This window comes from Bidens hawaiensis, unplaced genomic scaffold, assembly GCF_021521415.1.
Source record: "Bidens hawaiensis isolate Kalapana, Puna unplaced genomic scaffold, B.hawaiensis_p1.1 tig00002602_1, whole genome shotgun sequence".
NCBI lineage: Eukaryota > Viridiplantae > Streptophyta > Magnoliopsida > Asterales > Asteraceae > Bidens > Bidens hawaiensis.
The window spans coordinates 1,011,913-1,036,999 of NW_027491141.1; the positions used below are offsets into that span (position 1 = coordinate 1,011,913).

Sequence of the window (25,087 nt, forward strand, 5' to 3'; positions counted from 1 at the left end):
AAGTCGTATGTTAGATACATTGGTCGGTCTTTAATAAATTTTGATGATAAAAACATGAACTCACTCAGCTCAAGCTGACTTTACGTGTATGTTAGAATGATTTCAGGTTGAACGTGGATGGGATTACTGCTTGGAGGTGCTCAAGACTACCCGAGGTCCGAGGCAGTTTAAGTCGATGCTCCTTATCGTGTTAATATTTAAGAAAACTTTAATTTACATTTTTAAGTCTTAAGGATAATATTTGGATGTTTTGTCAATTTTCCGCTGCAAAAATACACTGTGTTGAAATTTTGAATTATATGAAACCGGTTTAAACTTTATAAATGAATTTGTTTGGAATGATTACCAACTGTATGACTCCCGGATTTCGGGGTCTTACAAAAAAATGTCGTATGGAAAAATTATAGACGTTTTAAAATAACGGAGGAATTTACATATGGCTTGCATGTGGGGAGAGAAAGTCATCATGAGTGAGTTATTACCTTCACGCCCCTTTCTCATTAATATTTATTCTTAAATCAATTTCCACCATCCAAAGTTAATATGATTAGACCATGTGTAGTCATAATTGTCACACCCCGACCAAAGGCGGCGGAACATGCCGGGATGCGACGGATTCCCAAAAGCGTATTACACTATTTAAAGTGACAATATTTAACAACTCATTTAATTTCACCAAATCATAACGTCACATAACATACTTGTTCATACAATAATCATCACAAAATATAGCAAATAAATATATTGTTCATTTTGCTAAACATCCTAAAGGTCTGTGATAGCGTTTTTCTCCAAGTCTCGAGTCAACCAAAAGTCAAACTTGTAACATTGGATAAAATAAAGTTTAGCAACACAAAGGTTGGTAAGCTATTCATAGTTTGAACAAGTATATACTCCCTCCGTCCCAATTTAAATGTCCTATTTGACTTTTCAAGTCTTTTTTTTTTTGCAACTTTGACCGTAAATATTTTTGTTCTTGTCAATGTAAAATACATTTAAAACCCAATCCATTCATATATTTTACATCAAGTATTATGTAACACAAACAAAAATATTGTCGATCAAAGCTAAACAAGAAAGACCGAAAATGTCAAATTGGGACGGAGGGAGTATATAATAAGAAAATGTCCACAACTTGTATACGAAACAATAAATAATAGCAGTAATTTGGATAAAATGATGCCTCTAATAAGAATACATTAGCGGCACCGTGTATAAGAGAATACCAAATAGAATCGGATTTCGTGATGTCATTAATAAGAATACATTAACGGCACCGTGCTATAAGAGAATACCAGATAAATCACGGATTTATGAATCAACCAACCCAAAGTAGTAAACACATAAGCATATACGCATGTAAGCATAGAACACCAAATCGAGCATTTATTTAAGTAAAGTATACAATAAAGTTTGTGTTTTACGACTCAAGTATAAAGCATTTAGTTAGAATAAGATGCAATATCACTCCCAAAACGAAAGATGGAAAACGGGGTATGAAAGTACTCACGTTTAAGTATAAAACGATAAAAAATAAAAGATAACAAATGTAAACAATTAAAGTTTAAGGTTGTTTTGGGAAACTTTAAAAAATAAAAGATAAGAAATGTAAACAATTAAAGTTTAAGGTTTAAAAGTAACAATTTAAGAAATTGTAATAATAACCCTTTAAAATGTAAGTTTTCTCGAAACCGGGTTAAAGTATCTAACCATAAGATTTACTCAACCTATGTTAAGTAATAAGGTGGGTAAAAATGCAAGAATGCAAGTCCCTTTGGAATATAGATACTAAAACGAGTTTTTAACGAGTGTTCGGGTTGTTGGTTCGGTCTTGATAATTGGTCAAACCCAAAGTCAACCTTCCAAAATATTAAATGTTATGAGATAACTCATAAAAATATATTAACACTTAACCAAGTATGTAGTTCTATTGTTTTAGAACTAACAATGTACATTAAGAGAGTGCTCGGTTTTGTCGGTCCAAACTTTGTTATAAGATCAAGTTGGATTCAACATTCCAAGTACTTTAATAAAATAATTAAAATCAGTTTGTAAAGTATTTTTAAATAAATATACAAGTCTTGATAGCTAAAAACACACTCGTGTGTCTTAAGCGAGTGAAAATCGGTTTAGTTCGGTTTGGTTAGGTTTCCATCTCACAATAAGTTCATAGATGGTTTCCACATGCCCAAATATAAAATAACTTGTATAATAATTTATAAATGATGAAACTAAAGTTTTTCAACCAAAAAGTTAACAATAAAGTCTTTAAACGAAAGTTCGGTTTACGGTGTAGAGCTATTTATCGTTAAACCGAGGCTAGACTCTTAGATCCCTTAACCATGGAACATGTAAATATGACACACAAACTAAAATGAGCATAAGTTAGTAAGCAATTATAAAGTTAGATGGTTAGATGCGGAAAATATATAACAAGGACCACGAAAGTCCTCATTGTTGCATTGCCTTACGAGGCTTGAAACTTAACCGACCGGGGCCGGAAAAGTAACTACCAAAGGTAATAAGGGGTGTATATTATATATATATATATATATATATATATATATATATATATATGTTGTGCCATATGATTCAAGTATTAATTAAGACTAAGATATACTAATAAAAATGAAGAACTAGCATAGTTTGACTTTGGAAGTCAAACTTGACATAAACTTGAAAATAACCTTGTATGATCTTGAATTTTGAGTGAGCAAAGAGTTTATGAGCAAGGATTTATGTGGGAAAGGGTTGGGTATTTATAGGAAGGGCTTAATTTGGTTAAACAAGTGATTTGGTGGTTAAAACTTGGATTTAATGGATGATAAACCAAACAAAGAGACAAAGGAGACAAGTTGGTCTAGAATTATTTTTATAACTTTCAAAAATGATCGAAAGGCCCCCGAAGTTCGTTTTAAGTGATTTTAACGCGTTTTAAAGCCCGAAAAGGATGATTTCAAGATCCAACAAGTGTGAAACAGTATTGTGACATAAAAACCATCATTTTGATTATATCATAAGTTTTGGTTTACAAAATGGGTCGGTTTACACGATAAACAAATCATAAAACGAATACAACGAGTACAAACGAGACCTGATTTTGACGAATGTCACAGTATCCCCTACTTTAAGAAATTCCGTCCCGAAATTAAGACGAAGATGATGATGCAAACAAGTGTGGATACTTCTCTTTCATTGTGTCTTCTCATTCCCAAGTGATTTCTGCGTCACGCCGTGATTCCCATCGAACTTTGACTAACCGAATACGATTACGCTTGGTTTTCTTCTCGCTGCGATCCATGATCTCAACGGGTCGTTCAACCATAATCATCGACTCATCGACATGTACTTCGTCGAGAGGTATATGGAGATTACCCTCGGCTAAGCACTTTTTGAGATTCGAAACATGAAACGTCGGATGAACACCGGCAAGTTCTTCCGGTAGTTCGAGTCGATAAGCTACCTTCCCAACACGTTCAAGAATTTTGAAAGGACCAACTAAACGAGGAGCTAGCTTACCCTTCTTTCCGAAACGGACTACCCCCTTCCAAGAAGATACTTTTAGAAGACAAGATCGTCAACATTAAATTCGATCTGTTTTCGCCGTTTGTCGGCGTAACTCTTTTGATGACTTCTAGCGGCTAGGAGGTTCTTACGGATTTGATCGATCACGTCGGCGGCTTCTTGGACCATTTCAGGTCCCGTGATTTGAGCTTCACCGATTTCATTCCAACTAATCGGAGAACGACATTTTCGACCGTAAAGGGCTTCGAAAGGAGCCATCTCTATGCTAGAATGATAATTTTTGTTATACAAAAACTCGATGAAAGGAATGTGAGAATCCCAATTCCCACTGAATCAAGAATACATGCTCGTAGCATATCCTCGAGTGTTTGAATCGTACGTTCAGATTGACCGTCCATTTGAGGATGATAAGCGGTGCTAAGATCGAGACGTGTTCCCAAGGTTTCTTGAAGAGATCGCCAAAAATGAGAGGTAAACCGAGCATCGCGATCGGAGATGATAGACAACGGCAAACCGTGTCGGCACACAATTTCCCGCACATAGATTTGAGCAATCTGCTCGACAGAATACTTCTCGCGGATCGGAATGAAATGAGCAGACTTTGTTAAATGATCGATAATCACCCAAATACTATCGTTGCCTTTTTGGGTTTTGGGTAGTTTAGTGATAAAGTCCATAGCAATGTCTTCCCATTTCCAAACGGGATTCAGTGGTTGCTCGAGTAGACCAAAAGGTTTTTGATGTTCGGCTTTGACATTTGAGAAAGTAAGACATTTAGATACAAACAACGCTACGTTCTTTTTCATACCCGGCCACCAAAAGGTAGCACGAAGATCGAAATACATCTTATCGGCATCGGGATGAACATAATACCACGAATTGTGAGCTTCGTCGAGTATACAAGTACGAAGGTCATCGCGATCGGGGACCCACAATCTATTGAGAAAGTACAAAAGACCATCGGGTTTGGTTTCGAGTTGAAGTTCGGCTCCACATGACATTTCGTCGTACATATTACCTTCTTCAATAGAGGTACACTGAGCTTGGAAGATACAAATTTGAAGGTCGGTTTGAACAACAACGCTTAAGAGCAGAACGGATTTAACATTAACCTTTCGACTTAGGGCGTCGGCGACAACATTCGCTATACCGGGATGGTAGCGAATCTTGCAATCGTAATCGCTAAGTAATTCGGTCCATCGTCGTTGTCTCATGTTGAGATCTTTTTAGTCAAAAATATGTTGAAGGCTTAATGATCGGTTAAAACCACACATTTTGTACCATAAAGGTAATGTCTCCAGATTTTGAGAGCGAAAACGACGGCACCAAGTTCGAGATCATGAGTTGTATAATTTTTCTCGTTGACCTTAAGTTGCCTTGATGCGTAAACGATGACTTAACCTCATTGCATGAGAACACAACCAAGGCCTTGATGAGAAGCATCGCAAAATACAACAAAATCGTCATTTCCATCGGGAAGGGTTAGAATGGGAGCATTGCAAAGCATGTCCTTGAGAGTTTGAAAAGCTTCCTCTTGTTTCGAAACCCAATCAAATGGTTTTCCTTTATGAGTGAGGGAGGTAAGCGGCAAAGAGATTATGAAAAAGTTCCGAATGAAACGCCGATAATATCTGGCCAAACCGAGGAAGGATCAAATTTTGGTGGGAGTCATTGGAGTTTTCCAATCCTTAACGGCCTCAATTTTAGCGGGATCAACATGAATACCTTTGTCGTTTACGATATGTCCCAAAAATTGAACTTTCCTCTAGCCAAAATTGGCATTTGGAGAACTTGGCGTAGAGTCGTTCGTTTCTAAGGGGTTCGAGAATTGAACGAAAATGATGTTCATGTTCGGCTTTGGTATTAGAAAAGATGAGAATGTCATCAATAAAGACAATAACTAATTTATCAAGAAATGGTTTGCAAACGCGGTTCACGAGATCCATAAATACCGCGGGTGCGTTGGTTAACCCGAAGGGCATGACCAAAAATTCAAAATGTCCATATCGAGTACGAAAAGCGGTTTTTGGAATGTCTTCTTCGCGAACCCGCAATTGATGGTAACTCAACCGAAGGTCAATTTTTGAGAAACAAGTTGCACCTTGAAGTTGGTCGAAAAGATCGTCGATTCGTGGCAAAGGATAAAGATTTTCAATAGTGAGTTTGTTAAGCTCTCTATAATCGATGCACATGAGAAACGAACCATCCTTCTTTTTCACAAAGAGAACAGGAGCGCCCCAAGGAGAAGAGCTTGGACGAATGAAACCTTTATCGGAAAGTTCTTCGAGTTGGTTCGACAATTCTTGCATTTTCGACGGGGCTATACGATAAGAAGCCTTGGCCACGGGAATTGCGCCAGGCACAAGATCGATTCGGAATTCAATCGGACAAACGGGTGGAAGACCGGAGACATCATCGAGAAAGACGTCGAGGAAATCACGAACAATAGAATTATCTTGGATTTTCTTTTCCTTTTTGTCTTTTACCACTGCAAGAGTTAGGAACGGAACATACTTTTGGCATAAGTATTTTTGCGATTGGGAGCACGACATGAGATTGAGCCGTCTAGAAGTTTCTTTGCCGAAGACTTTAAGAATTTTACCATTAACTAGCGGAATGCGAATGAATTTATCGAAACAAACAACTTCGGCACGGTGCAAAGATAACCAATCCATGCCTACTATGACATCAAAACTTCCCATTTGCATCGGCATGAGATTGATGGAGAATTTATGATTAGCAAGGATGAGAGAGAAATTACGAACGACGAAATTAATGGTGATAGAATTTCCATTGGCGACTTCAACAGAAAACGGTCAGGAAAGCTTGGTTCGAGGCATAGCAAGTTTCGACTCAAATTTCAAAGAAATAAAACTTCTATCGGCGCCAGTATCAAATAAAATAGAAGCCAAATGATGGTTCACCAAAAACATACCGTTCACAACATCGTTAGCCACTTGAGCTTGATTTGCATTCATCATGAAAGCTCGCCCTTGATTGCCATGGTTTCCTTAGGACTTGAGGTGGATGAGGAGGTGGTGCTTGAATGGCATGCATGGGTTGGATGGCTTGCACGGGTTGGATGAGTGGTGCATTGTGTTGGGGAAATTGAGGTTGGTAGGTTTGGACTTGGTAAGCTTGGGTTTGGTAATATGGTACGGTCAATGTTTGGGCTTGGTTGGCAAAGGCTAGGCGAGGGCAATTATTGCGGAAATGGTTAGGATCACCACCGTTGAAGCAAGCTCAGGGTGGTTAGGGTTGGTTTTGTGGGTATGGTGCATATCGGTTTTGGGAATTTTGGGGAGTGGTTCTTGGTTGGTTAGGTTGGGTTTGTTGTGCAGATCGGAATGTGGTGTTGAGATGACCGAAACGGTTACAAATAGTGCATTGGCGCCATGGCAAGTGTGATGGATGGTGACGTTGGCAATTGTTGCATAGTGGGAAAGTACCGGTATAGGGTCTTCGGGTTTGTGGAGGGGCTTGGTTTTGTTGTTGTGGTTGGGGTTAGGTAACGGCATAGTTTCGGTGATTGGTTTTGGGTTTCTTTTTGTTGTTGTTGTTGTTGTTGTTGTGTCGGGAAGAGTTTGAGTAGTTAATGGCTTGAGGTGTGGGTTCAACTTTGGCTTGTGGTGCGGGTTCGGTCTTGGATTTCTCACTTGGTTTCTTTTGGGTTAGGGTACCCGCTTTTACATGGTTTTTCGATAGCGCACCGGCTAGAGTGATAGCGTCCTCAAGGTTCACGGGTTTGCTACTCATTACTGAGTCCCAGATTTGCATTCGTAGAACCCCCCCCCCCCCCCAATGTATTTGTCAAGTTCACGTTCGGTAGGGGTAACCAAGTGAGGGACGAGGATGCTCGGCTCGTGGAAACGTAGTGAATAAGCGGCATTATCACCACTATCTTGTTTGATGTTCCAAAATTCCTCCTCGAGCTTTTGGAGCTCGTGTTTAGGACATAACTTCTTCATCACGAGTGCCTTGATATTGGACCATGGAAGAGCCATAGACGTTTCCGATCCTTGGAGGTGCATGACACTACCCCACCATGTAAGAGCCGTTTTTCTAAACATGATCGAGGCGAAATTTGTCTTTTTCGCTTTGGGGCACTCGCTGTGTCGGAACACACCCTCAATCGATTCGAACCATTGCAACAAAGTGGTCGCACAGTTGGTTCCAAAGAACTCGGTAGGGTTAGCACTTGTAAATTTCTTAAACAAGTAAGATGCGGGTTTAGGTTTAACGGTTGCAACAACGGGTGGAGGTTGGGTAGCTTGGATTTGGGTTACAAGTTCGGGAATCACAGCGGCCATTTGCTTGACGATGAAAGCAGCCATACGTCGGTTGGAATTCTTGCGCGGGTGATGGCTTATCAGAGGCATGCTAAAAAAATTATAAAGAAATGGAATAAGGTTGAGGTAAAAAGAAATGGATATGAGGTTGTATAAAATAAAATAAGATTTGAATTTTTGATTGTGAATCCTAGAGTTAGTAAGGAGGAGAGGTTAGTGTTAAATAAAAATATAAACCTTTGTATATAAATAACAAAACCGAAATCAAACGTAAATGATTTTTGAGAGGTTAGAGCTTGAAAATTTGAGATTTTGAGATTTATAAAGTCGGCAAATCGTACATGAACCACCATGATTTGGTATTCCGACACTAAAAAGTTTTGTAAACACCACGTTGGAGTCTAAACATGTGCATGAACCACCGCGACTTTTTCATGTTTTCGACTCAAATAACGATAATAACACATAATAAAACGGAAATACAATGTCATGTCAAAACACTAGTCCAAGAACCACCGCGGTTCTATTGTTTTAACACCAAAAGTTAGGATGGTGACCGGAACGCTCGCATTCGACTACTTAAAGTATTGACATGTATAACACGGTTTGTTGGCCTAGAAAACGAGCACTATAATTCAACCATCCCAGGTAAGTAAATCACCTTCGATTCTTGGAATCTTTTTTTTTCAAATGGTCGTTTCATAGTGTCTCGTTTTCTATAATGGCTACAAACCCGATATAAATGCAATCTTTAAAGGATTTTAAACAACGTGATCCAAGTTAGTCTTGTAAACCATAAAACACAATAAAAATCTAACTTTTGCGTTTTAAGGTAAGTATACCTTGGAAATAGTATGAAAGTGTGTGTATGTGAACATTTATGATATTGGTGAATTTTAAACAAGTTTATAAATAAACATGCGAAATGAATAATCAAATAGAGTAAACACGTATAAGCGCACGTATAGGACCCTAAAGCATACTATACTAGGTCGTTACGTCTAACCACCTATCCTATAGTTAAGGCTCTAATACCAATCTGTCACACCCCGACCAAAGGCGGCTGAACATGCGGGGATGCGACGGATTGCCCATAAGCGCATGACACTATTTAAAGAGACAATATTTAACAACTCATTTAATTTCACAAAATCATAACGTCACATAACATACTTGTTCATACAATAATCATCACAAAATATAGCAAATAAATATATTGTTCGTTTTGCTAAACATCCTAAAGGTCTTTGATAGCGTTTTTCTCCAAGTCTCGAGTCAACCAAAAGTCAAACCTATAACATTGCATAAAATAAAGTTTATCCACACAAAGGTTGATGAGCAATCCATAGTTTGAACAAGTATATAAATAATAAGAAAATGTCCACAACTTGTATACGAAACAATAAATAATAGCAGTAATTTGGATAAAATGAGGTCGCTAATAAGAATACATTAGCGGCACCGTCTATAAGAGAATACCAAATAGATTCAAATTTCGTGTGGTCGTTAATAAGAATACATTAACGGCACCATGCTATAAGATAATACCAGATAGTTCACAGATTTATGAGTCAACCAACCAAAAGCGGTAAACACATAAGCATATACGCATGTAAGCATAGAACACAAAATCGAGCATATATTTAAGTAAAGTATACAATAAAGTTTGTGGTTTACGACTCAAGTATAAAGCATTTAGTTTGAATAAGATGCAATATCACTCCCAAAACGAAAGATGGAAAACGGGGTATGAAAGTACTCACGTTCAAGTATAAAACTTGGTCAGTAAAAGACGAGAAATCGGGAGGATGGAGTCTAACGAGCAAGGCCTAAATAAAAATAAAAGTCTTGTATTAGAAAGATTGTTTTGGGAAACTTAAAAAAAAAATAAGAAATGTAAATTTTGGGTCCATATTTGGTGGTTTGTACTTAGTTACATGTTTATTGGGTTTAATATGCATGTGGGCTTGGGATATGTAAGCCGAGAACTTGAGTTCTCGGTGGGCCTTTGATGCGTATGGGCTTTGTAGTTTGGTTTCCCTATATATAGTTCTCTAATGTATAGGGTAAAGGTTGCTAGTTCACATTAGCAGAGAGTGAGCAAAACTAGAGGGTTGTTCATTCCTAGTATTGGTGATCTATCATTGTAAGTGCTTAAGCACCGGACGTATTCAATAATATACGTGTGTTTTGAAGCAACTCCGTGTTATTTCACTTGTTCTTATTTGTGTTCTTGAATCACCGAGTGTTGGTATTCCGCACCAATACTCGTTTGGTTGATATCATATTGTAGTGATCCAGATTCGGGACTTACAATTGGTATCAGAGCCTTTGACGAATTCAGGCTTGTTATTGTGATATCAACAATTCGAGGATATTATTTACAAGGTTTGGTGAATATTTCTGGCGAGGCACTGTTCGGAGAAGAAGATAGGAGCAATTTTGGTGGAGATTTGATCATTTTGGAAACAATATTTGAATCCGTTGATTTACGGGATTCAGTTGGTTACAAATATCATTCATTTAATTCAGATCTCGGCTGAAATAATTAGCTATTCTCGGCCATTAACAAAAGTTTTCAACAAATATTATGTGTTCTCTTCCAAGGTCATCATAGTTCTCGGTCAGTATTATGAGTTTTCGGCCTAAATTCACCGTTTTCGGCCAAGATTTGTGTTCTCGGCCAATATTAAGAGTTTTCGGTCAACGCTAACTATTGGTTGTTCTCGTTCAGATTGTTCTCGGTCAACTGTTCATTGTTCTCGGTCAACGTTTGTTTTCAGTCAACTATACTGGTTCTCGGTCAAATTGTTTTCGGTCAAAGTCAAGCAAAACCAAGTGTTCTTGGTAAAAAAGAGTTTTTTGGCAGGAAAAATTTTCTTGAACGAAATTTTTCCAGAATACTCCTTATAAGTAAAAATTCCATTTTGAAAATTTTGACGAAAACAAATTTTTCCGGGTAATTTTCGGCCAAATTTTGGCGGGAAATTCAAAAAAAAATTTGTCTTGAACGAAATTTTTCCTGGACGCCTCTTTTGAGCGGGACATCTGTTTTGAGAATTTTGGCGATCAAATTTTTTCGAGAAATTTTGGCGGGAAAATCAGTTTACTCTCTTTAATTACTCAACGGATTCTCCACAATCATTTCAATGTTTGGAAGTACTCTTAATCAGTTTACTCCCTCATAAGAAGAATATCAAAATCCATCTGAGATAAGTTTTAAACCATGTTCTTTAAATTGTGGTGAAAAAATATGTTTAAGCTTCATAACGACAGCCTAATTAGAGATATGGAGAGAATAAAATCAGAAAATTTTAAACTTAAGAAAAATGAAAAGGGCTTTCTAGACAAAATAGAAGCACAGAACAAGGACATTAAAAGGCTTAAGTCTAAATTTAGTGTAAAGTTTTGTCATCATCTTGATGCCAAACAGGAAATTGCTGAGTTAACTGCTAATTGGAAGCTTCCAAGTTAGAAATCTTAAATCTAACTAGTAAGTTTGAAAAGGCTGAACTTGATTTTAAAAAATTCGATGGTTCCAGTAAAGTAGTTAACTCAATGATTGAAAACCAATTGTGGTGGAAGGAAAATGAAGGTGAGGGAATAGGATACAGTCAAGTTCCCCCACCTTACAACCACAATTATGTCCCTACCCCTGTTACCAAAGAACATGAGGAAAAGATAAAAGACATGAAGTATGGTAAATAGGTTCAATCTGAAACTGTTGAATCAGGATCCCTAGAGAAAATCAAGCCTGTTTTTAAATGTGTGAACAATTTTGATGCTTCTACTCCATATTAATATGATAGGTTTGCACAACGGGTTTGCACTCTACTGTACAACGGGTCACATATACTCAAGGATTCAAAGTTAATATGACAGGTTTGCACTCTAATGATTTAGAAAATGTTAAAAGAAAAATAAATTTTCAGAAATCAAAGAGTGTTGAGAGTTCTAAGAGTTCGAATTCGAATTGCTCCACTCCAAAGTCTGTTCTTTCAAATTTCATTAAACCAAGACAGACATGGAAACTTAAAACTCAGCAAACAGAATCTGTAATGACAAATGATTATGTTAAAGATGGGAAAGATATGAGTTGGCAAGAGGTCACATATGTTGATGCTCAAGGGAACCCCAAGACATTTATGACTTGGGTTCCTATGTCCAACTGATCCCGCTATGCGTGTAGGAACAACCACAAATTCATTGTTTATTAAATGGGTTGTTCCAGGCACATGACAGGGCAAATATCCATTGTTTTTAAATCTTTAAACCATGAAATGGATTATTTATTGACCTGGAAGGGATTTTAGGGTGATAGAACGTTTTTAATCTGCTCTCTAAGTGTGTAGGAACAAATCAGGGAATACAGTGCATACTAAAAGGCTTGTTCCAGACATTCAACTCGCAAGATGCAGAATCTCAAAACAAGCTTATTCCTAGGGGGAGATTCTCACAAATGATAAATGATGTCTTGAAGATAAAAGGTAACCGTATCACTTTGGTATGAAAGATTGATCAATCAAAAAGATAAAATTTTAAATTTAAAAATTCAAAAAATATGTTCACGTATAGTTTTTCAAGTATAGTGTATTTTGTTTCCCAAAAATGAGAAAATGACTTGAACGTGCATGAGAAATGATAGTACATCAGTTGGCTGACTATCACACTTCATAAAAGCTTTTATTAAAAAAAATGCTATGTTTTGGCGATTGAGTCTTTTTGAGGTTAAATTTATACATAAAAGTTTTTGCACAAATTTAAGGGGGAGAAAATTAAAAAATTCAAAAAGAGTGCGTGTGCGTTTAATAAATAATTTTATCTATGTCTTTCAAACTTCACTCTCGCTAAAAATTATGTCGGCTGCTCAAGTTTGAAGAACATATACTTGTATATGTTTGGTCCGGTGATCTACTTGTAGATTCACAGGATAGTCATTCATCTAAAGACTGAAAGCATCCGGGGCGATTGTGATGTGTTTTTGTGTTTTGGATTCTTTCACTTAAGATTATGTCGGTAATTCCAAGTTTTAGGGACACGTATTTCATATGTGTTTTGGTCCTGTTAACCACTAGTGGTCATACGGGATAGCCATTTACCTGAAAACTGAAGAGTGACCGGGGTGACTGAGTTCTTAACACGTGTGTCTTCTATAACTTTTTGGGAAGTGATATATTTATTCAGTTAACAGCTTTTTGGAAGCTTCAAAATATTTTCAAATGAAAATTGATCCAACCTTTGGAAAATCATAGGTAAATTGTTTATGTGTGCCTAACGGGTGAAGTTATTAAGCTTAAAAGGCTCTAGAACAGTCATTGATATATATGGTAGCTTTCCATGATGCGTAAAACTTAAAGTGATATAAACTAAATTTGCAAAACTTAATGTGGAGAGTCATTTTGAAGACATGTGCATGTCTCCAGATACATCTCTCCGAATGATAGGCAGAAAAGCAATTACTCAGTCACACACGAGCCCGTTAGTGTCTTGATCACCAAAAAAATATTATGCTATTATTTTTATTATTATAAAAAAAGGAAAAGATGAGAAAAATATGAAAAAAATGAAGAGATGAGAAAAAAAAGGGAAAAGATGAAAAAAATAATAATTAATTATTATGAGTATGTATATAATTTGTGATGTTAAAAAAAAACCTTGGTATTTCAAAAGCTTAAAGGGTCAAACTAGAACTACAGAGATGGGGGCACACAAGTAAGTCATGTCATGTCTCGAATGAAAGGCTTGTCAGTTTATTGGCACTAAGTCCAACGTTCAACCTTAAAGCTTAAATTTGCTTTTATATAAAATCTTTTGATCAAGCACTAGGGGGTTGGAGTCAAATTGGGGTGATCCGGGGAAAGCCAAATACGCTTTGAGAAGAGATATGAGGCATCACAGGTCCATGAGTGATGTCCATCTAAGCTTTATGCCGAACTGAACCTTAATCATATCAATCATGCAATGAAAATCATGCTAAGTATGTTATACCTGCTATCAACCTGTCTTTTATGTCATAATAACGCTGAACATGAATCTTTGTGAAAGCACCTTAAACAACATGATTCCATGTTCGGATCTTTTCATAAAGGCGGCATTTTTATCAAAAACTGAAATTTGATCCCAATTTTTAGCTAAATTACAAGAAGACCGGGTGATTAAATTTGTTTTATTGTTGTTTTTGGTTTTATTTTATTTCATTTATTTTGTTTTTACGCCTTGATTATTCTTGTCGAAACAAATGTGTTAAGAAATTGTTTGGAAGTTTTCAGCTTATGAAATCCGATATTGGTTATTGTGTTATAGTTGGTTTAGCTGGTATGATCTCATTTCAAGTCTTTTCAAGAAAATTAAAAAAAAATAAAAATAATAAAATAAAAATTACAAAAATATGTCTGTCTTATTTTGTTTTATTTAATTATTTTCAAAAATATTTTGGTTGATCTTTCTATCAAAATTGATTGTTCTTTCAAGACTGATTTCTTGCAACGGAAGCATATGAAGTATCTGAGATTCAAATTGGATGATGCTATCAAAAAGGGGGAGATGGTAGAGTATTGGATGCAGATGCTGAAGTCGTTGATCATTGAAGTTGCTGATTATGTTCTAGTAAAGATTCTGAAGATCTTGAAAGCATCAGTCCAAGGGCAAGATTGTTGGGTCATAATTTGGTTCGACTGACGCATATCAAAAGGCCACGACATGATCAAGACTAAAGTGATGTAAACGAAGACGAGTTGAAGAATTGCATTGGTGTAATACCGAAATCCTTATGGATTTCGGTTAGGCTAGTCTGAAGTGAAATAAACAAAAACGAAGCTACAAACCAAGGGGGAGATTGTTGGGTCCATATTTGGTGGTTTGTACTTAGTTACATGTTTATTGGGTTTAATATGTATGTGGGCTTGGGATATGTAAGCCGAGAACTCCTTGAGTTCTCGGTGGGCCTTTGGTGCGTATGGGCTTTGTAGTTTGGTTTCCCTATATATAGTTCTCTTATGTATAGGGTAAAGGTTGCTAGTTCACATTAGCAGAGAGTGAGCAGAACTAGAGGGTTGTTCATTCCTAGTATTGGTGATCTATCATTGTAAGTGCTTAAGCACCGGACGTATTCAATAATATACGTGTGTTTTGAAGCAACTCCGTGTTATTTCACTTGTTCTTATTTGTGTTCTTGAATCACCGAGTGTTGGTATTCCGCACCAATACTCGTTTGGTTGATATTATATTGTAGTGATCCAGATTCGGGACTTACAGTAAACAATTAAAGTTTAAGGTTTAAAAGTAACTATTTATGAAATTGTAATAATAACCCTTTAAAATGTAAGTTTGCTCGAAACCGGGTTACAGTATCTAACCTTAATATTTACTCAACCTATGTTAAGTAATAAGGTGGGTAAAAATGCAAGAATGCAAGTCCCTTTGGAATATAGATACTAAAACGAGTTTTTAACGAGTGTTCGGGTGGTTGGTTCGGGTCTAGATAATTGGTCAAACCCAAAGTCAACCTTCCAAAATATTAAATTTTATGTGATAACTCATAAAAATATATTAACACTTAACCAAGTATGTAGTTCTATTGTTTTAGAACTAACAACGCATGTTAAGCGAGTGTTCGATTTTGTCGGTCCAAACTTTGTTATATGATCAAGTTGGATTCAACATTCCAAGTAATTTAATAAATTATTTAAAATCAGTTCGTAAAGTATTTTTAAATAAATATACAAATCTTGATAGCTAAAAACACACTTGTGTGTCTTAAGTGAGTGAAAATCGGTTTAGTTCGGTTTGGTTCGGTTTCCATCTCACAATAAGTTCATAGATGGTTTCCACATGCCCAAATATCAAAGAACTTGTATAATAATTTATAAATGATGAAACTTAAGTTTTTCAACCAAAAAGTTAACAATAAAGTCTTTAAATGAAAGTTCGGTTTACGTTCTGAGCTATTTACGGTTAAACCGAGGCTAGACTCTTAGATCCCTTAACCATGGAACTTGTAAATATGACACACGAACCAAAATGAGCATAAGTTAGTAAGCAATAATAAAGTTAGATGGTTAGATGCGGAAAATATATAACAAGGACCACGATAGTCCTCCATGTAGCCTTGCCTTACGAGGCCTGTCGTGATACGACTAACCAATTTTAAGTTAATAGAAAATCTATTAAGTTATAAGTTTAGGAAATCAAAAAGCATTTAAATTTGCAAAACATAATTGGTTAATTAAAATTGTTTATTTTAAATTTGTTTGGTACTAGATTGGTGATATTATAACCTATTATAACAACCAAGCAACCACAATAGCAAATAATAATATGTAAATCCTTATGGCCAAAAAAGGTGATCGATCTCGCTAGAGCCAATTACTAAGACCGATCGGGTCAAGGGGTCACAACACAAAACAACCACAAGGATGGACTCTTCGTGCATCCAGTCATCTTGTCCGAACTCCCACTAACTCCAACGACTTTGTTAGCTCGTCCTCGGTTATCTTCAGGTCTTCTTAATTACAAAATTTATAATACTAAGAATAAATTTTCCAATTACAAATTTGAACCATCCATATGGCCAAAAAGAAAACCTTAAAAATAAAATAACCGTTTACAACTTTGAACCATCCATATGGCCAAAAACCAAGCTCAAACAACCAAACACAACCAATCACACATAGGACGGGGCCGGATTTACATATTCAAAAAATAATAAGATTCAGGTTATTTTAATTTGGTCAAATAAAATAAACAAAACTTTGACCGGATTAAAAATTACCCAAAATCAAATCTGGATCAAAAACTTTAAACGATTTAAAGTTTAAGATGCAGATCCGGTTAAACGAACCGGTATCGACTCGTACGTTGTAACCGCGGCTCTGATACCACTTTTGGGTTTCAATGGTGATTCTAGAAACGGTTAAACAAGTCAAACCTGTTTTAATATATATATATAATCGTTTAATAAATATTAATCAAATTAATATTTAAATGAATTAAACGAAAAACGCAGCGAAAATAAACGAGTTACCATGAACCCGAAACCCAAGCGAGGATTCGGTTACAATCATTACGAGTATGAAATCAATAACCAACCACATAGATAAAGGAATAAACTTTATACTTCGGTTATACACAACCGGGTGAGACACCGAGAGATAACGAACAGAGCTAGGATAACGACACAATGAACAAGATGAACCACAACAGCTCCGGCGACTTATACGCTGACGCGGTGCGGCGGCAGAAGGCGGCGCAGCAGCAGATCCAGCGGCACCCCGGCGGCAGTGGTCGACAGACAGTGGAGGAGGGCGGTGAGCAGCAGCAGCAGCTAACAGTAGCAACAGGTCGCCGGAATTGGGTTCGCCGAAATCGCACCAGGTCGCCGGAAAAACGAACTGCATCTTGCGGCTGAAGCAACCAGCGGCACCAACGGCTTATACAAGGCAACGGTGGTGGTTGCGTTGGCTAAGGGATAGCGGTGCTGGCAGGGAGGCGGCGGCCGGAGGTCCGGTGGCTGTATTTTGGAAACTTGGTTAAGGATTTAGATGAGAATCTTATCTATTTATGGAAATCGATTAGGTTTTATTTTCTAATAAATCCAATGGGCTTTAAGCCCAAATACCATATAAAAGCCTAAGTCCACCATTAATCAATGTTTAATATTGAGTATACCCCAGTTAACAATTAAATAGGCTCGGTGTTCGTTATTGTCGGTGTAGCTCAACCGGGTAATAATCGGGTCGGTCCGAATTGACTTGACCCGAATCGTACATAATTCCAACAGGGGCAGTATGCCCCCGGCGTTATATGGTAAAACGCAGCCATAACGCTACCACTACGGATCACCATTTTCATTTTTGTTGTAATTTATATTTTAACTTAGGCCATGTTTGGGATTCCTTATTTACACTTCCTTTTGACTTATTTAAGGAGTTTTTGATAAATTATAATATCCTAACTTATCAAAACTCTTTTTTCTTTCTTTAAAAACTTAAAAAAGTCACATTATTCAAACGCTATTTTTAACTTACAAAAGTCAATAAGTTGTAAGGAGATAAAAACAAGGAACCCCAAACACCCCATACTCTTTTAAAACATAACTGAGTTTTTGTTTGGATGCACACACTTGTATTGTATGTTGCTATCATCATTTCTTCACTACGGTACACAAGATTGGATTCATCACCAAAGTTCAGTTCAGTTCAGTTCTGTTATGTTCTGAGTCATTTCGATCAACCAAAGAAAATCGAAAAACATGCTCGGGGAATCTCCTTCTAGGTATCATAATTATTTATGGCTTATCTGTATATTAATTTTACAATTACTTTTTATTTTAGTCATTCTTAAAGTGAATTTTAGGGTGGGTCTCATAACCCAATGGCTGATTTTTTTGAATCTGATTTCAACTGTGCCTTTCCCTGAACAAAAGAAAGAGGGTGGGCCTGGCTACCCGATATGTTTTGCCATTGGTGTTACGGACTGGAAACCATTGCAAGGTATTTGACTTGTCTCACATCGGTTGTATGTGCAACTGATGTTAGATTTATAAGCCAAATGGGTTCCCTCACCTATCAGACTAGTCTTTTGGGTTGAGTTCTTCCGTTTGGCTTGTAACATTGGTATCAGAGCCAACCTCGGAGTGGTGGCCTGAAGTGAGCCAGCCGTGACCAACGAGGACTCAGAGTGGTGGCCTGGAATGAGCCAACCATAAACAGAAGAACTCAACCCAAAAGACTAGTCTGATAGGTAAGGGAACCCATTTGGCTTATAAACCCCACATCAGTTGCCCATATCAGAGCCAACCTCGGAGTGGTGGCCTGAAGTGAGCCAGCCGTGACCAACGAGGACTCAGAGTGGTGGCCTGGAATGAGCCAACCATAAACAGAAGAACTCAACCCAAAAGACTAGTCTGATAGGTAAGGGAACCCATTTGGCTTATAAACCCCACATCAGTTGCCCATACAACAGATGTGGGACAAGTCCCATACCTTGCAATGGTTTCAGTCTGTAACAATGCACCCTCCTTAAGGGCCAACGTCCGGTCACGGCCACGTTGGTCACGGCTGGCTCACTCCAGGCCACCACTCCGTGGTCCACCACTCCGAGTCCTCGTTGGTCATGGCCACGTTGGTCACGGCTGGCTTCCTCCAGGCCACCACTCTGCGGGCCACCACTTCGAGGTTGGCTCTGATACCAATGTTACAAGTCAAACAGAAGAACTCAACCCAAAAGACTAGTCTGATAGATGAGGGAACCCATTTGGCTTATAAATCCCACATCAGTTGCCCATACAACCGATGTGGGACAAGTCACATACCTTACAATGGTTTCAGTCCGTAACAATTGGGTTACCCTGGGTGGACGGACTTTTATTCGTTGGTCGTTCGAAAATGTATATTATTGTGTGAATTGCATCTGTTACATGAAGTAGCTGATATTGAAATTCGTATGGAGTCCCCTTTTGCCGTCGGGCTTTCTATTCGTTGGTCGTTCAAACAAAATAATAATGTGTGAATTGCATTTGTTTGATGAAGTAGCTAATATTGAAATTTATGCGTATTTTAGGTATGAATTGTTGAGTATGGTGAAAAAACATTCAAATTTAATAGGGAAAACTGTAGTAGATGAGGAAGATGCTTCTAACGTTGAAATGGAACAAAAGTTTTGGCATCATGTTTTGGATTTATATTACATTGGTGGTAGAGAATCAAAGCAACAAGATGATGATGATGATCTCTTATTCTTTGTTAGAAAAATGGTATTATTTCTTGCCTTATTATTATGATTACTTCTTTTATTATTATTATTTTTCATGATGGTTAACTTTGTGGATTTAGGGCTTACATGGGTATGAATTCAATGATTATATTGAAGGAAACTCGCCTTACTTTGTACGCAGGTGGGGTGCAAAGGTAATGATAACTTTGCCTTAAATATTAGCATATTCAAAGGTTAAAAGTGATGTTGTTTGACAGTTGGATGATTTAGTTGGAGAGAGCTCGGTGGTTATAGATTGGAGGCGTTCGTTGTACTTGAACTTAATTGCTCACACTTCATATACTGTGACAGTCGTAATTTGCAGGTAATTTGTTGTCTGATACACTGATATGATTAAAGAAACTAGTTAAATGTGTTGTGTTGTGATACGAACCTGTTTTCTCTACGGGTGGGTATTAGGGCCAGATCCAAGGAAGTAGAAGAGTCCAAGGGAAATAGAGGGGTGAGGATGTTGAAGGGTGTAAGTAACCCCATCGTTATTAATATAGTTAGGTCTATTTATATGTTGGTGTTTTAGTTTATTGATCATCAATGTTTATGTTTATGAATTTACTTGGTTAAAATCCTTGTAATGGAGATCTAATCCTTCTCGAATTGGATTAATTGGAGAATAGCCCATCTCGAATCGGGCCAACTATCCTTTATTTTCTTGTTTAAGTTTCGGGGCTCTTTCATGTTGTGTGTTAAGGGTTGTGTTTAACACAACTGGTGAATCTGAACAGGATACGTTTTGTTAAACGTGTCATTTTCTGATACACTAACATCACAGGACATGTTCAACACAATCAGATGTAATTAGTTTGATGACGTGAATGACATGCAGCATGTTTTGAACAATTAAGTATAAGTCGTTAAATAACACGAACGACATGCCACATTTAAAGAGTTTATTAACAATGATTAAGAAATAATAAGATACAATTTACATGAAACAAAAGTTACCAAAAATTACATTCTGTATTTAGTTATAACAATATTTTTATTACATACAAAACTATAAAACTGTGTCGTTCTGATAAATGGTTCATAAACGTATTGTATTGATCTATTTTTAACCTATTTTAAAAAAATAAGTTAAACATGTTATATGTGTCATAAAAAGTTAAACGTGTCGTATTACTAACGCATCGACAGTTTAACTTCGTGTTAAGTCATTTCATAAATTGCTATTCTGCCTGTAAAGAGTGTTTAAAATAATGCATGGATATTTGTATTAGAATGGTTTTATATAGGATATTAGAGTTCAATTTTCCATCTTTATATTGTATTTGAACTTATACATTTGTATATTTGAATGAAAACATATTTTTTGCAATAATCAATCAAACATTAAGGTTTTCCATTAAATATTCTTTCAGTCAACAATCTCTTCAGAATCATCAGAGTAACCAAAGGACTCCACTGTCTCCTATATATAAGGTAACTTTTACTCTGCTTGTATGCGGCTATACGCTATACATTTCGTTCAATATTTACCTCTTTTTCCATCATAATTTTCTTCTCTTACAAAAACCATATGTTTTGTTTATAAGCATTAACCTCCTTAAGAATACTTTTAAATACAGACTAAAAGGCTATCAGTAACATTTCTTTAATATTGTAAATTTGATTGGAATTGAGGTTGTTACTCGCCAATGGTTGCTTTAATTCTTTTTTTTTTTCTGTTTGTTATACTAGGGTTCTTAAAACATGTTTTATGAATGTGTCTTCAGATTGTGAAAACAGTGTATGCATCACCAAGCCGTGTTAATTTTCACTTGGACTCCAGAAAGGCAAACGAAATTATTATTGCTGCTGTTGTTGTAGTTGTTGTTGTTGTTGTTGTTGTCTCTTGTTAAATTTTTTATGGTTGGTGTTGTTTGTGTGTTCAGGAAGTAGAGACACAGCATGCGTACCCAGACATATGTTTTGCTATTGATGATTTTGATTCCACCTTTGACGCTGTGGTAAGTTTGTTACATAGGTGGAAATTGACCCATTTAAGAGTGAACAGGTCAAAGGACCAAGATAAAGTGTTGGTATAAATGGAAACCGGTGAAATTGGTCAAAAGTTTCAAAAAGTGTGCTTTTTTAATGCCTAAAATCTTCTAAAATACTTTGTTAGAAAAAGCGGATTATAATTGTAATATTATTTATAGTGTGTCTATCAAATACAAATAACTTTTAGCGTGGGAAGTGTACAAATAACTAGAGTAATTATGTTAAAACTAGTGTAATTATTGTAACTCTGTAACTTTTGAACTACAGTAATTATTATTACACTATTTTATTTTTTATAACATAATTACTCTAGTTTAAAATTGTAATTACACTAGTTAGTTGTATGTTTAATAACCACTTGGGCTAGCTCAAGTGGTCAGCCAAACGATGGGTAAGAGCTTGATGCCGGTTGGCCTCTCAAGTTCGAATCTGGATGGCGACACGAGTTTTCTATTAGAGTGTCCCTTCCCAGAGAGCTTGCTCTTGTGGGCGGACAACTCCTGTCAAGTGGCAGGGGGCTCGCAATTTTCTCGTGGAACGCCTAGCCAAACTCGGATGCCAAGCGTGGGCCCGGTTAAGACAAGATAGTCTTGGCCCGAGTGGGGTGGTTGGGGCTCTCTCCTAGAGCTGTGGCTGATTATTCAACCACTATGAAAGTCACCGTTAAAAAAAAAGTTGTATGTTTAATATGTTAATTTTATTTGTACATGATCTCACCCCTTAATACTTGTAATCATATATGTGACCATATTTATTTTTGAAAGATCTATTCACTGCATAGGGTGTCAATTCCTAACACGTCCCGGAAATAGTAAGGTTTTGGTTGTCATATCTTTAACCATCTTAATAAGCGGGTCGTGTTCAGGTTTATCTGTTTAACCCTTTTATATAAACAAGTTGATCCGTCAACCCATTTAATTAACAATTGACATCTCAATCCATTTACAACCTGTTTGACCCATTTATTACAACCCTCTAACCCGTTTAACACTCTTACAACTTGATCATAACCCATTTGCAATGTGATTAACTCGTTTAGATAAATGGGTTACACAGGGGTTTTTGATGTATTTGACACAAATAAACATTTAGGTCGTGTTCGTGTTCTCAACAGTTTGACCCTCCAACCCATATCTACTACAAAGTATTTTTGTTGGTTACCTATTTTGCATCTTTGATTTAATATTTGCTAATTCATATATTTGTAATAATTAATAAAAATATTTCATCGGTTTATTAGTTTTTGTTTTCAGGTTTTGACCGACACAGACCATTGTTACTGTGTACTTCTTAACGCAGTGGGTGGAGCAGCATTTCCCAGTGAACTTCCTTCACAAGATAACACGGATGCTGAACAAACTAATAAACCTAAGGTATATTCATAACTGTGCCTATTCGCATTTTTACAGTTTCTGATTATAGCTTTAATTTAAATATATTCATAAAAAGGGTTCAACGGGTTGTGCACAGTAACTCAACGACTCCGAAGAACGATAACTTTCTTTTCAGTAGGATCGGTTTTGCCATTCAAAAGGGGGTGGTGGCGCAACTTGTTGCCCGCTTACCTGCCTTTCTATTGTAATTGGATCCTTTTATTTGAAATGGATTTGAACGGTACACCCATCTATCACTAAAAAAAAATTTTAATATCTAAAATTTATTACCTAACGGATTTAAATGTCATTTGACTGTGATGTTTGATCACAGGTAACACTCTTCTCCGGATTTGTGAGCTTCCAAATGGGTCGTGAAGCATATGACGGTAAATATCAACAGATCATGCTGTATAACATATATATATTTTTTTAAATTTGAATATCTAGAACACATTTTTTTCGTCTTTCAAAGTTATATTTGTGAATATTTACAGCAGGGAAGTCTGGATTTGGAAGCTTATTGCCATTTGGCAACTCATCAGGCAAAACAGACAGAATATATATGAAAGGTCCCGGAGGCCGTGGAGAAGTTGAGGTTGCAGTTTCTGGTGTTACAGGTATGTACACACACACACATCTATATACATTTAGAGAATGTATCATGAGAAAACTTAAAAAAGTACAAGAAAACCACTTTTAAACAAGAATTTTTTTTCGTTTTTTTATATGTTACTAATTTTTGCCAAGAAAAATATAGGAAAAAACTGTGTATTTAGAAAGATGCATGTATGTAACTCAAAGCGCATGTGTGTGTGCGTGCGTCTTTTTGATTGATTGACTTGTACTAAAATTGACCTGTATAACATGAACTCCTTTTGACCTGTTTCTACACGAACCTGTTTTGAGCCGTTACCCAATATCTTGTCACCTCTAATATGAACGGGGTTGTTGCAAATTCAGATCAGAGCCTAGAAGAATCTGGGCCCCACTCACCCCTACAAATTTCACAAGGGGGAAAATTCAGGCTTGGTGCAATGGTAAGAAAAGCTGCAACAGTTGCACAGGTGGCAGCAAAAAACGCATACGCGGTTGCTTCTTCCTCAAGGAATTCAGATGGAGAGATGGTCCCACTCAAGTGCTGCCTCATGTCAGTTTCGCTACCGTGGGAAAATATTGCGTATGATCTTTTTAAGGTAAGATTCTAGTATTATGTTAAAAAAAGCAGAATCTGTTATTTAGAATGAAGTTGATCATTGTTTTGTGTGATAAAAATCAGGGAGGTGTGCCGGTGAACTTGTGAGATTGTGCGTTGAATGTGATTTGTTTGTTGGGTGAATATTTTGCGAGTGTCTTTGTATCGATGACAGTTTAAACTCATCATCATCATCATCATCATCATCATCATCGTACTCAGTATATCCCACCAATAGCAATGCTATGGTAGGGTCTGAGGAGGGTAAGATGTAGACAGCCTTACCTCTATCCCATAGGGATAGAGAGGCTGCTTCCGGTGAGACCCCCGGCTCGATAGTAGTTTTGCATCAAGCCTTGGACATAAGGCACATAACACTCAATCATCGGGGCACCGGCTGATTGGTGCATGTGCCCTTGTCTTTCGGCTATCAACGCCACCACATGATGCCTGATTAACCTTCCGCCACTTTTAACGTTATTTTCACGAGATTAGTAAAATAACGTCAAAATTAGTGCAATTTTACTTTTGCCCACCCGAGGGTTCACACATATATACATTATATGCGCGCACCGCAAGCAGGGCGTTGATGACAGTTTAAACTGATAATTGTAAATGATAGAGAGGACTCTAATGCAGTAACGTAGATCCTTAAGGTTGTGAACTACACATGCCCGGTTTTAAAATGCGTTAGGCGTTTTAAAATGGGTTGGGTTGGGTTGCTATATTTTTGATTGGGCTGCTACCAGGGACGGATGTACCTTACAACCAGGGCTTCATGCATGGTGCAATTTTTTTTCTTTTCGGGTCGGTTTTTGTATTTCGTTACCCCTTAAAAATATTACGTTACTCTTATTAAGCCCAACCAATTTAAAAGATCAAATGAAATAAAACTCAAACAAAGTTTATAGCCCAAAACAAATAAAAATCATTAACCCTTTTTCTTTTGTTTG

The 25,087-nt window shown here is 36.8% G+C and overlaps 1 protein-coding gene across 1 annotated transcript; it reads left to right on the forward strand.

Annotated features, from left to right (window-relative positions):
- Nucleotides 1-18,018: 18,018 nt before the first annotated feature.
- On the forward strand, nucleotides 18,019-24,289 carry LOC143620546 (uncharacterized). Its single transcript, XM_077092221.1, has 11 exons — nucleotides 18,019-18,086; nucleotides 19,374-19,566; nucleotides 19,646-19,720; nucleotides 19,784-19,890; nucleotides 20,945-21,005; nucleotides 21,299-21,358; nucleotides 21,458-21,532; nucleotides 22,820-22,939; nucleotides 23,274-23,328; nucleotides 23,437-23,559; nucleotides 23,903-24,289. Exons 1-11 carry the CDS (start codon nucleotides 18,064-18,066, stop codon nucleotides 24,145-24,147), a joined length of 1,137 nt encoding a protein of 378 aa, XP_076948336.1. The 5' UTR covers nucleotides 18,019-18,063; the 3' UTR covers nucleotides 24,148-24,289.
- Nucleotides 24,290-25,087: the final 798 nt, after the last annotated feature.

What these genes read in the sequence shown, in the direction of transcription:
- LOC143620546 (XM_077092221.1), top strand. Translation starts at nt 18,064, where the DNA reads ATGCTCGGGGAATCTCCTTCTAG. An exon ending in GTGACAGTCGTAATTTGCAG is followed by an intron (nt 19,891 to 20,944) that starts GTAATTTGTTGT and finishes ATATTCTTTCAG; the next exon opens with TCAACAATCTCTTCAGAATC. An exon ending in AACAAACTAATAAACCTAAG is followed by an intron (nt 22,940 to 23,273) that starts GTATATTCATAA and finishes GTTTGATCACAG; the next exon opens with GTAACACTCTTCTCCGGATT.